A 15,484-nucleotide genomic window follows, 5' to 3' on the forward strand; every position below is an offset into this window, starting at 1 on the left:
CTTTCAGTCTTATCAGTGTTTTTCTTGGAGTGTAAAATTTTAAGTGTGAGTGTGGGAAAGGATTATTCTGTTCCTCAAGGGAGCAGTATAATTATAAACAAAATAATTAAGAGTAACATTGTGTAGAATTAGTACAAGTTACTTCTGTTTGGAAGTGCATTATCAAACTCAGATCTTATGGGCAGAATTAGAGTTTACAATGTTAGATGAGCCATCAATGTCCCTTTTCTTTTAACATTATATATGGTTGACTTTCTTTTCTTTTTATTTCCCCCTTTTTCCTATCTAGTTTTAAAATTACTCTCCATTCTTCTTAATGTCTGTCACTCCAAGTTTGTTCTTTTTTTCATTTATTACATACATTTCTGTACTGCCCAATTCCTAATCTCCATGAAACTACAACAAAATATAATATCTCAAAATCAATAAAGTCAAACCACTTCTCCAAAGCCCACTCAGACAAAATGGTCTTGTCAGCCTGGTGAACTTCTGGAGGAAAAAGAGTTCACCAAATCTGAGCCATGACACAGGACTGTTTCTGGACTAGCACCTCCTGATCTCTCCCAGAACTGTGACAAGAGCTGGCCATAGGCTAAGGCCAAGTAGAGACTAATTTAAAGTATCAAAGGGGCCGCCAATGGCTCCTCTCCTTCTTAATGAGGAAGTGGGGAGATGTGGGAGACCTTGGGGGACAGGGTGAAGAAATGCTGCCTAGGGAAAGCTCAAATACATGACAGAGTTCCAAAAAGATTCCACCCTCATTTACACTCTGATACAGATGAGAGGGACGCAGTGGCTCAGTGGCTAAAATGCTGAGCTTGTCAATCAAAAGGTTGGCAGTTCAGTGGTTCGAATCCCTAGTGCCACATAACAGGGTGAGTTCCCGTTACTTGTCCCAGCTTCTGCCAACCTAGCAGTTCAAAAGCACGTTAAAAATGCAAGTAGAAAAATAGGGACCACCTTTGGTAGGAAGGTAACAGCGTTCCATGCACCTTTGGCATTTAGTCATGCCGGCCACATGACCACAGAGATATCTTCGGACAGTGCTGTCTCTTTGGCTTTGAAACAGAGATGAGCACTGCCCCCTAGAGTCAGGAACGACTAGCACATATATGCAAGGGGAACCTTTACCGTTACCTTTTACAGATGACCATGAGGGCACAAATCAGTGGTGAAATCCAAATATTTTTATTACCATTTCTGTAGGCGTGGCTTGGTGGGTGTGATGTGGCTTGGTGGGCATGGCTTGGTGGGCGTGGCAGGGGAAGGATACTGTAAAATCTCCATTCCCACCCACTCCAGGGGAAGGATACTGCAAAATCCCCATTCCCTCCCCACTCCTGGGGGAAGGATATTGCAAAATCTCCATTCCCACCCCACTCTGGGGCCAGCCAGAGGTGGTATTTGCCGGTTTTCCTAACTGCTCAAAATTTCTGCTACCGGTTCTCCAGAACCTGTCAGAACCTGTTGGATTTTACCCCTGGCACAGATAAACCCCCAAGTGTCCTCAAGAGCTCTCAGGGAAAATGCTAACAACCAGATGACTGCAAAGAAATATGATCCTTGGAACACCCCACCCCCATCCTGTGGGAACTAATACTTCTATAGCCTGCACCATGCTGCCAGAACCGATGAAACTTCTTGTAGGAGAAGTGAAATGTCGTCTTCTTCTTCCTCAAGGAAATACAACCCTGTTGTCTTTTGAAGAAAACAAAGCACCTTTAAGAGTACCCTTGAGTCATTTCTCTCAATGAATAAATAAGCAAATGTAATGTTCTTGATTTGTTTGTTCAACTAGCTCCTCAGGATCTTGTTTCAGGACTTGTGTGGAGAAAGATCATGTTTTAAGTCATATTTATGCCGAAATATTAAAAAATTCAAAAAGTTCAAAAACATTTACGTGCCACTATGTCAGAGGCTTTCACTTCTGAACAATATTTATTTTTCTACTTCCAGAACGATGCTGGTGGACAACGAGTGCTGGTCAACAAATGGAGCACTTTCAACAAAGCCCGACTTGTGTGTTCCGTTCCAGGACCAGATGGCATTGACACACACTTTGATGAACTGGGTGTGACTTATATTCCATAATAGCAATAGCAATAGCACTTAGAGTTATATACCGCTTCATAATGCTTTTACAGCCCTATTTAAGCAGTTTACAGAGTCAGCATATTGTCCCCAACAGTCTGGGTCCTCATTTTACCCACCTTGAAAGGATGGAAGGTTGAGTCAACCTTGAGCCTGGTGAGATTCGATCTGCCAAACTGCTGGCAGCCGGTGATCAGCAGAAGTAGCCTGCAGTACTGCACTCTAACCACTGTGCCACTGCGGCTCTAATCACAGTTGGTTTGTAGAGGATTAGGATTTACAGTATGGGGAAAGTGGAACCAAAGGAATGACCAGGGGCATTTAATGCTATACTAATCCTAAAATTAAACCAGTGGAGATTTGATCAGAGCTTGATCAAAATCTCTGGGAGTTTAAAGTCAATGATAAATGCTTGTGTTAGGAACTCATAATCTGAGATCCATGGCCTTATGCAGCCCCCCACCCCAATTTGTCTGCAACCTCCATAGAAAAATTTTAATTTTTGGTCTTAGAGAAAGGGGAAATTATTAAATACATGGCTGAAGAGTAATCATATTGATGATGTTTCATTACGTAGAAATGAAATCAATTCTAATCTTATTCTGGCTCTGCCCAACTTTTGGCCCAACTTCTCCAGCAGAGCACCCACAGCAGGGGTGATATTCACTTACCTTTGCTACTGGTTCGCAAATGTGAGTGTGCGCGCCTCCTTCACGCATGCACATGGCCATTTTATGATTTGTGGACTTCAACTCCCAGAATTCCTGAGCCAGCCAAGATATTAGAAAAACTGCTTAGAACAACGTTTGTGTAGAGTGAGTATATTGACAGAACAGTTACAGAACTCATTCGATCATCTACTTTTCAACAGAGGACGTCTTTCTTCTGAGGGCTAAAGATGGCAAGAATCCTGAAGTCTATGCACTGTTTAGCACCATCAGGTGAGATATTTCCGTCTGTGGCTTGTAGTTCTGTCTGTAGTTACTTTTAAGAGTGAATCTTTTAAAAATGTCCTTAATAATGAGTTTATAATATAGTTTGCTTTTTCTCCTATTCGTCTTCAGTCAACTTCAGTAGGATTCATACAGTTGAAATCAAACATATGAATTATGTTTTTACAAAAACTGTAACCTTCTAGGCATTTATTTACCTAAAAGCATTTTTTTTCTTTCTGAATTGCAGCCTCGAGAGATAACAAGCAAATCTCAATGACATTTAAATCTTGTGTTACAAGCAATATTTGGGTAAATTTTTCTCATTACAGCAATGTCTTCCAAGGCTTCGCCATCTGTGTCTATCGTATGGCAGACATCTGGGAGGTTTTTAATGGACCATTTGCTCATAAAGATGGTCCTGATCATCAGTGGGCAGCTTATGAAGGCAAGGTGCCTTACCCAAGGCCAGGAGTTGTAAGTATAAGAATAAAGATGATGATTTTCCTGAAAAAGAAAAGAACAATGTATAGGAAGAGCAATTTGCCATAAAACAAAGAAATTAAAAAAATAACATGCAAAATAATGTTTTGTGTGATTATCTAAAGCTGCCAGAACTATTCACGTCAGTGGAAATGACAAAAAAACAATTTCCTCAACTTCTGGAATAAATTTTGCAAGCATGGGAAGAATCAAGGAACATAATGAAATGGGGGAAAGAGTTGGCTTTGATTCCTGATAAATAGTATGAACAGAGCTAAATGATTTCCTTTTTCCTAGTGCCCCAGCAAAACCACCAACCAGCCAAGTCGTCAGTACTCCTCCACCAAAGACTACCCAGATGAGGTACTGCAATTTGCACGTGCTCACCCCCTGATGAGCAAATCTGTGTATCCAATACAACGGCGGCCTGTGCTGGTGAAAACCAACCTGCAGCATCGCCTACGGCAGTTAGTAGTGGACCGTGTGGAAGCTGAGGACGGGCATTACGATGTCATGTTCATTGGCACAGGTACAGGGTTCATCATGTGATGTATTGGGGTTCAGAGGTACCTGAACATCTCTCTACCAAACTGCATATACCATATATGGAGTTAATTCTCATTATGTAGAAGAATTTGTGAGTTTGAAGAGGATCTCCTGATTTTTCAAATCTTCAGACTACATCCTGACATTGAAAAGGGGTCTTGGGTAAAATGCTGATAATTGGACCAGCCAATTTTGACCAATTTGTGAAGCAGTTAGAACTACACTGTGACCACCATGAGCTGCTGTGAATGATTTGGCATTTTTTTGCACTATAGGATGTTTGGCCTATACCAGCAAAATAGAATATTTTCAGCTTTTACTTATTCAGGATAGAAATGGTGAAGGAGATGGATGGATTTGAGTGAGTCACACATGTGTTTTCTTCAGGGAAAATACTTCTCAGGGAATCTCCAATTACAGTATGGTGTGGGAGGGATGTTCAAATTTGTCTCCCATTAAGGCTCCTTTCTTAGAAATTGTGTCCTTTTGCTTGTTGTATTTCAAAATGTAGGCCCCATTCAACGGTGAGAAAAACAATAGCTTGGCAAACTACAAGAAATGTTTTCCAAGTCAAGGTCGGAGAATGAGGGGAAAAAAATGAACTGGTTAAATTACCATTTCACTTTTTTAAGGTGGAAAGTTGAGCATTGAAAAATAGTTACTTTTTAAATTAGCATTTCTCCAATAACTTTTAAATGTAAAAGATTCAGGGACAGAAAGAATAAAGATGATTCAGGGATGCAAAGGAAAGATCCAAAATCACTTATTAGTAGCATATTGTATCTTGTAGTGTAAAACTAGGAGTCAGATTCTAGGCTACTTGCTGTTCAAGAGCAGCTTTTGAAAAAGTTCCCAATGAGTTTTGCCAGGATTTTAGGCGACCCCAGGGATGGCCTTATTTCCATGCACTTTCTCTCCTTCCTCCCTTTTAGAGGCTGGCTCCATATTGAAGGTCATAGCCCTACAAAGAGGAAATTTTGCTACTGTTGAAGAAGTTGTTTTGGAAGAGCTTCAAGTGTTTAAGGTGCAGTAAAAAAAGCAGTATATGTGTGAGCCTCATGTATATAGATCAGCAAAGGAGCAATCCTGGCTGGCTAATTTTGATTATATTGCATATTGCTTGGCTTTCACTGTTTTCTTGCATAGTATTTACATGTGTTCCTCAGACAAAGTCTTACAGTATCAGTGGGCACGTGTGCAGTAATAATCATACATGGACCAATCCTGGTTGGTCCAGGATCCCGGCTAGCTAATTTTGATTAAATTGCACATTGCTTGGCTTTCACTGTTTTCTTGCATAGTATTTACATGTGTTCCTCAGACAAAGTCTTACAGTATCAGTGGGCACGTGTGCAGTAATAATCATACATGGACCACTTTTGTGCCTGATTACTACCGGTACTTAGCTATATAATTCCAAGTTTGTAAGGTGTTTTATGAAGACAGTCATCATCCTGAACACAAAAGATACCCCATTTCTTTTTTAAAAAATCTGTATTAATTAGAAGCCTATCTTGGAAAGTGAAAAATTGTATTTTATGAATCCAGATATGTATGTATATATGTATACATACACTACATAAAGGAGTTATGATAAAAGTAGCCATAATATGAATACTGCAGTAATTATTTAAGCCTGCTTTTAGTCTTGGTTTCCTATGTGGCTAATGAACTTTCATGGATAATGGGACCTTGCCCTGCTTTTTAGATAGCCCAAGAACCTTACTTGTTGGAATTTGCCATTTTGTTTGATCTGATCCAGTTTTTCTCAGGATAAAAGAGAAAAAGACCATAGAAGGTATACTTATTTATACTTATAACTATTGAATAACCTGGGAAAGAGACTGGTTGTATACCTCCATTAGCCCTAATTTTCAGATTTAATGAAAGTTTAATTTTCAAATGAGTGATTTGTTCAACTGCCATTTGTGTGCACACATTTGTTTTTGTGAGAAAATAGCTGGGACAATAATGACCGTCTATGACTATTAAAAATACATAAATGTAGAGTCATAGGATAGGTTGGGAGTCATTTTGGTGACATACTTTAGCTGAATCACCATGTCTTCATGTCCTCCAGGTACCAGTCCCCATCACTGAGATGGAAATTTCTGTGAAACGGGTAAGTAATAAATGAATTATAAAAATAAATCATCCACGTCTATCCGTTTGTGTTTTTACTATAAAACTCAAATTAATATTTAAGCTAACTTTCACTCTTTCATTCCCTCCAACAAATTTTAGTTTTCCAAAATATTTCTCCTTTATTCTATTGGTTGAATTTCCTGCAGCATTGTTATAGATGAATTTTAAAAATCTTAAATGTTTACTAAAGGAAATTGGACAAAAAAAGTAATAATTAATTCATTAACAAACAAGGTTTCTTCAGAATGTAATGCAGTGTTTGAATGGATTTGACATAGAGAACTTGCTGCTGGGACAAATGGTAAACACAAACTCAGAAACAGTTTGAACAAAAATTGCTATTCAAAAATGTAAAACCCAAAAACCACTTTATAAAACCCTGTAGAAAATTATGAAGGTTAAGAGTTTAATCTAGTCATAGGGAACATGACTTCCTAATTACCAATGTATTAGAGTTAAATTTAGATAATAATATAACCTACACTCATCTTTGTCATTTAATCCTATATTAAATCTTTAATGAAGCACCAAAATAACATTTATTTCAAATTTTAATAATTTTTAAAGAAAATTATGCAATTATTCATATTTGGCAATTACTGATAATTTAAGATAGGAATCTATGAAAGTATCAATATTAATACATAAATCAGATAATCATGAATATATAAATAAGATCAGTATAATTGAAAATGAATCATCATCTGCAAATAAATTAGATATAGAAATCAAGAATATATTGGCAAAATACAGTAAGCAGGCTGGCAACGTGTATATGAACAGTTAGAAAAGTAAAAGAAAAAGAAAAAAGAATAAGGTATTTTGGAGATGAATAAAGTCACCACACAGCTTGTACATCTAAAACAAAAATATTATGAATACAATAATACAAATCAAGATAAAAAGATTTTGAAAAATCACTTAAGGTCAAATTGTTACCAGACTAAAATATTAATGATTAATTTATGATTTTTTGAAAAAAATAAATACCTTCAGGCAATTCTATTGCAGATGAAATTAATGATAATCTAAATTACAAATGTTATAGTACTGAATGGCAATCACCAGGATCAGACTCAGTAAGGAATTTTAGGAACAATGCAAGGATACTTAAATACAAGAGTTCTTATTAATATGTAATTTACTCAGGGGTGAAATCCAGCAGGTTCTGACAGGTTCTGGAGAACCGGTAGCGAAAATTTTAAGTAGTTCAGAGAACCGGCGAATACCACCCCTGGCTAGCCCCAGAGTGGGGAGGGAATGGGGATTTTGCAGTATCCTTCCTCTGCCATGCCTACCAAGCCATACCCACAGAACCTGTAGGGAAAAATTTTGAATTTTACCCCTGAATTTAGTTTTACTTGAAAAACTACAAGATGAATGCGCTGAGGAAACAGAATGGCAAACTGTCATTTTACAGGACCTGGGGGGACTATATTTTATAAACAATAATAAGTCATTTTCTGTCAACCCAGGGGATATGAGGAAATCATAATGTGATCTGTAATGAGACAATGTGGATACTAAATTAGTAAAGTGCCAATCCAAATGTTGATTGTTTAAACTAAAAATTAAAAAATAGGAACAAAAAACAGGTGCTTTATGGGAATACGGTGGTAATAAAAACAGCTTTCAATCACCACCATGCCTGAAGTCCAACAAAACACTTCCCAGATTTTAGATTATTGTAGACTGTGGTGATTTTTGTTGAAAGTTAGCTAGAGTAAAACAAATGCAATAAAGATATTAAGTTCTAATGAGGCCAAGGAAAGTTCAGATACCCATTCCAAAAGAATCTCTGACTTCACAGCAAACATTTATACCCAAACGGGGGACCATTATAATATAATTTATCTTCCTCCAATTTAGCATTATCCAGCTCTGTTGAATTTAGTAGCCATAATCTCAGATAGACTGGGAATCCTGTTTGTAAATCATGGGTTGTGTAGTCCAATATTTCAATGGGCCCTACATTGGGGAAAACATGTCCCTGCTTTATAAATAGCGGACAACTTCCCAATTATTCTCCAATAGTCATTGATATGCAAATTAGAAATACAAAATCATTATTTAAATCACGAATTTCTATTTTAAATCTGATCTGTGAAAAATGTTAGCTGTAGTTTGATACTGCAGATATTAATTATCTCAAGGCATATGTAATGTGGCTTCTTTCTGTATGTCTTGACTTCTAAAACCTCTGACGTTACTGAGTAGGTTTTCTTTGACATGAACGTATATAGATCAGTTTCAATTCTGAATGGCCATAAATAATGTCATAACATATCCAGGAAACTGTGGGAATTCCAAAGCCATTTAATTTTATTGCTCTTCCAAATGCTGTAATTTAAGAAGGTTGATGACACAGCTGCGTATATTTTCACTCAGAGGACCAAAATTCAGTAGAAAAAGGAAGACAGCAATTTAGATCAGGAAAATATAGCGCGGGGTGGAGGTGGGGGGAAGAGACTGAAGAGTCCTTTCCCAGTGCCATTGTTCCCATGAAATTTGACACTTCTGCACTTGTTTCTACAGCAAGATGGCAGGTGTGGCATTTGCCGTCTTTACTTGTAAAAAGTTCAGCATGATTTTGGCAGTGGTTTGTCTCCAAGCTTGTTTCAATTTAGTTTCAGAACATTTCATTATCAGACTAGGTAACATCATCAGCAGGATTTTCTTGTCCTATTCTCCTTTAGCTTATAAATGTCTTGTGTGCCAGTTTGGTCAGTTGGTAATGTGATTGGTTGTTCGTTTGGAGCTATATTTAAATTCTGAGCAGCTGATTGGTTCTCTTGTTGATTGGTCCTGTGTTCACTATATATCAGTGATCAGTAGGGTAGCTTAGAAAAAATAGTTCAGTCAGGATCTGCTCCCTAACTTTCTCCTAAAGGAGCAAAAATTTCCAGTTCCCCATTTCACAGCAAAAGGAAAACTGCCTCTCACTGTTTCCTATGTCCATATTACTATTATGGGAACTTAAGATAAAGCAAGGGGTGGGACGAAAAAATAAAAATAAATTATCTAGATTGCCTAGACATCATTTGTTTTTTGAATTTAAAAACGTATCTAGAACAAAAGCCAAGTTTGTGGCAGGGCATTTCTTCCAGGACCTGTAAGAGTTTTGGGATGGGAAGTGGGTGAGAAAGGGAAATAAACACATAGTTGAGGATGTAGGAATTGACCCTCAGTGGTATGGGAGAAGGAATGAGTGAAGGCTCACTTGAGCCCAGGAAATGAGCCAGGAGGTTGCCTCCCCCCCTCACAATTCCCACTCAGCAGCAGCGCATTCCAGCAAACACTACACATGTATTCCCATTTTACTGAACCAAAATACTGCTAGGAGTAAGGCAGCCTACTCTCCAAACAAGCCAGTCTCCTGAAATTAGGCAGGTTTGGGGTTGGCTTCAAGTAGGGTCAGAATCATCATATGGAGGTGCTTTTAGCAAGCTAAACTCTAGTTTTCTGAAAATTGCCGAGGAAATTCTGATAGAGACAAAAGATGTCCCAGTAGAAGAGAATATCTGTAGCTCAGAGTTGAAGTGTGGAGTCCTGGGTACTTTCTCTGAGCATGGTTATTTACTTGCAGACATTTCATTACCCAACCAGGTAATATCATCAGTGTTAGTGAGTGGGAGGTTTGCTCCCTGTTTTAAAAAAATGCCCACCAATTTCACTGTGTGCTTTATTCCCTTCATCAGCATGAGGCTGCTACTAAAATACCAGCTCCAAGGTGATTTGGTGCTCCTCTGATTAACCCTGCTTTGGCTTGCTTTGACAGCAAATGCTTTACGTGGGCTCACGGGTCGGTGTTGCCCAAGTGAAACTGCATCAGTGTGAGACTTACGGGACCGCCTGTGCAGAATGTTGCCTGGCACGAGACCCGTATTGTGCCTGGGATGGTCTCACTTGCACCAGATACCAGGAATCGGGCAAACGTCGCTTTCGCAGGCAAGACATCCAGAATGGGAACCCCATGCACCAGTGCTTGGATCAAAACCTAACAGGTGAAGAAACTTGGGAATATATGTTTAGAGCAGTGGGGCAGAATGGAATGGCTTTTGTGGAGGGGTACCTGCCATATTCTTGGCTTTCAAGAACACTGGAGAGTGTGAACATGGCAGCATTAAGATCAATTACAAATAGGTAAGAGGCCTGCTGTGTTACCACTAATAATGACCTTTGTGTACATAGAAACAGACATTTTCACAGGGACATGGGTCAAATTTTTGCTTTGGACAGCACCTATTTTATGAAAACAAAAACAGAAAACCATAATCTTCACTGGAATATGGGAAAGAGAAGAGACCTTGGAGTCTTTGGCATCTTGAATTAATCCTGCAAACATTCTGGCATTTTGATTCAGTACTCAGTATTTTGGATGGGGAATAAATATCTTTCTATACCAAAAGAGCAAAGTATCAGGTTGGACCCAGGCTTCAAACCCATTCCGACCTCCCGCATGTTCAGAAGCAATCCTGGACCATTGTAACCCCTTTTATAGAAATGGGTGATTTCCAAATGATTGATCTTTGGTAATAGCATATAGAAAGAATAGAATAGGAATAGGAATAGGAATAGGAATAGGAATAGGAATAGGAATAGGAATAGGAATAGGAATAGGAATAGGAAAGGATAGGATAGGATAGGATAGGATAGGATAGGATAGGATAGAATAGAATAGAATAGAATAGAATAGAATAGAATAGAATAGAATAGAATAGAATAGAATAGAATAGAATAGAATAGAATAGAATAGAATAGAAAGGGGCATTGAAGATCTAGTCCAACCCCCTGCTCAGGCAGGAAACCCTATACCATTTCAGACAAATGGTTGTCCAATCTCTTCTTAAAAACTTCCATGTTTGCATTTTTGTAGTGGATGACTTTGACAGCATTGAGGAGAAGGTGGTGTATGGGACGGAGCACAACAGTACCTTCTTAGAGTGTATCCCCAAGTCACCCCAAGCTGCAGTGCAATGGTTTGTACGTAGATCTCCACAGGAGCTAAGAGATGAGGTGAGGCACTCTTGCTTTTGTTTTCTTAATGGCAGTTTTCTTTATATGTTCTCCCTCTAAGTATATACAAACTTATGCTCTCTCATGTATATACGAGTCATCTTAGCACATTATTGTTCCTGCTGCTTCTGTCGCATAAGTACCACATTTTTTTGTCTTGGCTGTTTTCTTACAACAGATATTGGTTATGTAGAGCATTGTGGGGGTCTGGGAGACCTTTATTTACAAAATTTCAGTCTGCAATACAGCTGTAAATGCTGAGGATCTCTGCCAAATGTACCCCTTCCCATTCTGTTCCATGTCTGTGAATAAAATTGCCTTCTCTTCAGGCTGTAAATATATATGGAGTTCTTGGTTACTGAAGATAAACTGATAAGAAAGGTCTCTGCAACCTCTTCCAGTCATAAGGCAGAGCTACTCTTGCATCTGGTGGTGATCTGCTCTCACTCCTCAATCTGATTTTTTTTAAAAAAATTCTTGGCTCTATCTGGGCTAGGGGAAAAAAGTGGTTTGTATCCGGACTTGAATAAAACAAAATAGATTATCAAGTAACTGAGCCTACTAATATAAAGCATTTTCGTCTCTTGATTTGTACCTCCTTTTCAAGGAGGCAATACAATAGCTTGGAATGTCTTCTGTCAATAAACTACTCATGGCCATCATTGCCAAGACAGTGGTCCAAAGAGAAGCAAGCACAGTTCTTATGGATCCTACCAAATGTAAGATGGATAGAGCTTAAATAACATGAAACAGCTGTTGTGGGCCTTCAAGTCTTGGAAGTTATTTTTATAGCTGTTCCCCACACCCCAGCTCTGATAATATGGGTATGTGAGTTGTTTAAGACTTTACTAACTGACCCTGAACTCCTTGAGGCATTCAGTGAGTTTGCTAAAACAGCTGAATTGATTACTGATGCAATCGCAGTCTATGGCAACCAGAGTGTTAATTTGCAGATGGCTGGGGTTCAGACATTGGCAAATTGACCATCAGTCAAGAGCTACTTTGGCAGGCAAGCCCTCTGTGGAGAAGAAATTGTTTGGGAAGATTATTGTTGTGATGTTGGTGGAGAGTATACTAAGCAGAGGTACTTGCCATCTGCAGCTAAGAAGGAAAATGCCATATACTTAAAAGATTGATTGCCTTTCAGGCTAGAAAGTAATATTCTAGCTTTTCTTCCTACTGGAAGAAACCAAGGAAATAGACATTGGGGACCTCAGGAGTATCAACACAAGTATTCCAGCAACAGCAGTTGAAGTAAAGGAGAGAAAATGAGGAATGAAGAACTCTTAATTCAGAGCTCATTGTAGGAGTGTGTGTGTGTGTGTGTGTGTGTGTGTGTGTGTGTGTATGTATGGGGTATTCTCAAAATGTTTGGACCTCTGGGAATGGACCTATAGGGACAAGTCCTGGTCAAGGATCAACGGAGGTGGGGGTGGGTTTCTTTTTCTGCCTATCTTCTGGTGATCAGAATGACACCTCACAAGAAGTGTCATTCTCTGCTGACATGTTTTGATGTTCAGATCCACTGAATTCTAGTTCCATTAAACTCCTAATAAGGATACTTTATTATCTATTGCTTGACTATTCAAAAATAAATTTTATCCTAAATTCATAGGTGACCAAGGAAAGAGATGTCCTTCAGAGGTTATTTTTTGAATTTTATGGTGCAGTTCTCAGATAAGAATTATTTGGTAATAGATTGGTGATAAAGGGTATATATTTTAGGGCAGTGAAATATCTGAGAAAATGCTTTGACAGAAAATACTTTCAGAGTCATTGTTTAAAGTGTTATGCATATATTATTTTTTCATTGCAAATTCTTTAAAAAAATAATACACAAAAATGTGGGTGAAGGATGAACTCATGAAATATTTAATAAAACAGACTGAACTATCCAGCAAGTTCTTATAATATTGAATCACAGGAAATGACATATAACCCCCCCCCCACTATTAAATCCAAAATTCTATTTATTTTTCACTTGTACTCAAAGCATGGAAGATAAACTTACGTTCGTTCTGTGCAAATGGTGGACCATCCTTATAGGGAAAAAATAATAATTTAGGAAGTATAGACTCTCCAATTAATTAATTTTGAAGCAGGCCTTTGGAATAGTGGCACAGCCTCGCTTCTCCCTGCTAGGGTTTCTTAAATCTTCAGGCCTGATTTCAGTAGTTTGGAATACATATATATTAGGGAGTGGCACTCAGTAAAATTCTGTAACTTTCATTGTTGCTTCAGAGTGTGACGATTTGGGGGATATTTTCCCACAAATTATTTTGCCATAATCACAATATTTTTTTAAGAGGCAGACTTTGCATATCAAATGACAACATAGAAGCTGGAGTAAAAATTACAAAAGTATTAATAAAGTTGCCTTTACTATGTGTGTCAGTACTGTGGAAACCAGAGAAATATCATGCAAGCAAAATGAAGGACAGTCCGTGAATATTTAAAATAAAAAAGGCCAAGAATTATTCTACATAATGTAAATAACATGTTATTGACTTTACCACTTCATGCTGAATTCTACTCCACACTATTTGTAATGGCAATTAATCTTCAAGGAGAGGGTTTTCTTCCTGATGTACCTGCATGTAGATTAGGGTGTCAAACTTAAGTTGTCACGGTGGCATTACATGACGTATCGTGACTAAACTGGGCGTGGGCAGTGCGTTATGCATCTGGCCCACGGCCCGTGAGTTTGACAGCCCTCATGTAGACTATTTAGTAGATTATTCCACCTTTATCACTTTATATTTACTCAAGGCAGCAAAGAAGCCAGCGCTTCATTTTTCTCCTCTTTTTTCCCCTCAACAACAACCCAGTCAGATGGGTTGACTGAGAATGACTGGCCTAAAGTCACCCAGCTGGCTTTCATGCCTAAGGTGGGACTAGAATTCATGGTCTCCTGGTTTGTAGGCCTTAAACACTACACCAAACTTTTGGTTCTTGGAATTGCTATTTCAGGGAGTGTGATGAGGAATTCTTGACTAAACTGAAAATAGGGAAGTCCACCCCCCCCCCTACTGTGTGAGGTCTTTCTCCTCTTTTCCCAGGCAAGTCTAATTCCCAGGAAGTGAAGTGATAATACACAATGATTGGAAAGGAGGGTTTGGTGTTTTTTTTTTTTGGAGCAATTGGGATATAGAAGGTGGGAACTGATAAGTAAACACAGCTGTCGAGTTCCATTCCAAAACCATCATTTGCTAATAAGGACAGTGCTGGTATCTCCTGTGGGTGCAGTGGTGTCAGACCTCCTCCCATGTCTCCCTTCAACTTTCTGAAGGACCACACAGATTAATGGAATGTGCTGTTCCTGCTGGTCTCCTTGTTCTTTGTATAAAACAATAAATACAAGTCAATCGTTAAAAAGAAGGGAAGAAATTAACAAGTTGTACATCTATCTGCTGTTTTTATTTAGTTTCAGTATGAGGTGTTTTCCTTGATAAGGTGAGGCTTGTGTCAGGAAACTCAGCTGGAATAGATTCTTGTAGGCGAAAGATCTTTGCAGGAGAAGGCCATTTCGAGATGGACAAAAGTGCTATAGCTGAGCAATTGTTAGCATTTTAGGCAGGCTTTTGGTGTGGCACACCTGGCTTTAGGGATTGCTATCTCCCTAGAAAAATTCCTTCTAGGCCAGGGGTGTCAAACTCATGTCATCACGGCGTCGTCACATGATGTATCGGGATTTTTTTCCCCTTTGCTAAATCGGGCGTGGGCGTGGCCAGCGTGTAATGCATCTGGCCCACGGGCCAGGAGTTTGGCAGCCCTGTTCTAGGCGCTATTGCTATCATTACCATACAACTAGGAGTAAGTCACCTGAAGGATTCACAGCCTATTGGCAGAGAAAGAATTGGATTGGAATTAGAACGTTTTTACAGATGGGGACATTTCAAAACTAGAGAAAGGTTTTCATTTACTGAAAATTGCCAGCCACCAAAGGAGTCTGGCAATTTGAGGGAAAGACAAGACTTCTGGGTCAGGATAAGCAGCATGGTTTGGGAAAAATGTAAAGCCTGACTGGATGTTTCAGAAGCTCTAATACAGAGGTAGATGAAATAGTGGAAATGAAGTGGAAGCTTTCTTTTGAACAGTTCTGATCTTAAGACCAGTCTTTTATATATCTATTAGATTGCCTGGATGTTCCAGTCTCTGGGCCCATTCTTTACCAGTATCTTCAGTATTCTGTATTTAGCAAGTGTAATTCTACTTTCTTTCTTTTTTCTTTTTTAAATCAATTATAAAAATCCCTGGATTCTCAGAGTCAC

General features: G+C 38.7%; 1 protein-coding gene across 1 annotated transcript in view; it reads left to right on the top strand.

Moving 5' to 3' along the window:
- Positions 1–15,484, top strand: part of SEMA3G (semaphorin 3G) — an 89,727-nt gene that overhangs the window by 71,538 nt on the left and 2,705 nt on the right. The window contains exons 8-15 of the mRNA XM_034439718.3: positions 1,957–2,071; positions 2,963–3,032; positions 3,356–3,500; positions 3,804–4,035; positions 4,985–5,076; positions 6,133–6,174; positions 9,976–10,201; positions 11,074–11,213. Of these exons, the coding sequence (XP_034295609.1) occupies positions 1,957–2,071; positions 2,963–3,032; positions 3,356–3,500; positions 3,804–4,035; positions 4,985–5,076; positions 6,133–6,174; positions 9,976–10,201; positions 11,074–11,213 (1,062 nt within the window). The remainder of the gene's footprint in view (positions 1–1,956; positions 2,072–2,962; positions 3,033–3,355; positions 3,501–3,803; positions 4,036–4,984; positions 5,077–6,132; positions 6,175–9,975; positions 10,202–11,073; positions 11,214–15,484) is intronic.

The sequence above is a fragment of the Pantherophis guttatus genome, chromosome 2, assembly GCF_059756535.1.
Source record: "Pantherophis guttatus breed Tessera chromosome 2, ASM5975653v1, whole genome shotgun sequence".
Lineage (NCBI taxonomy): Eukaryota > Metazoa > Chordata > Lepidosauria > Squamata > Colubridae > Pantherophis > Pantherophis guttatus.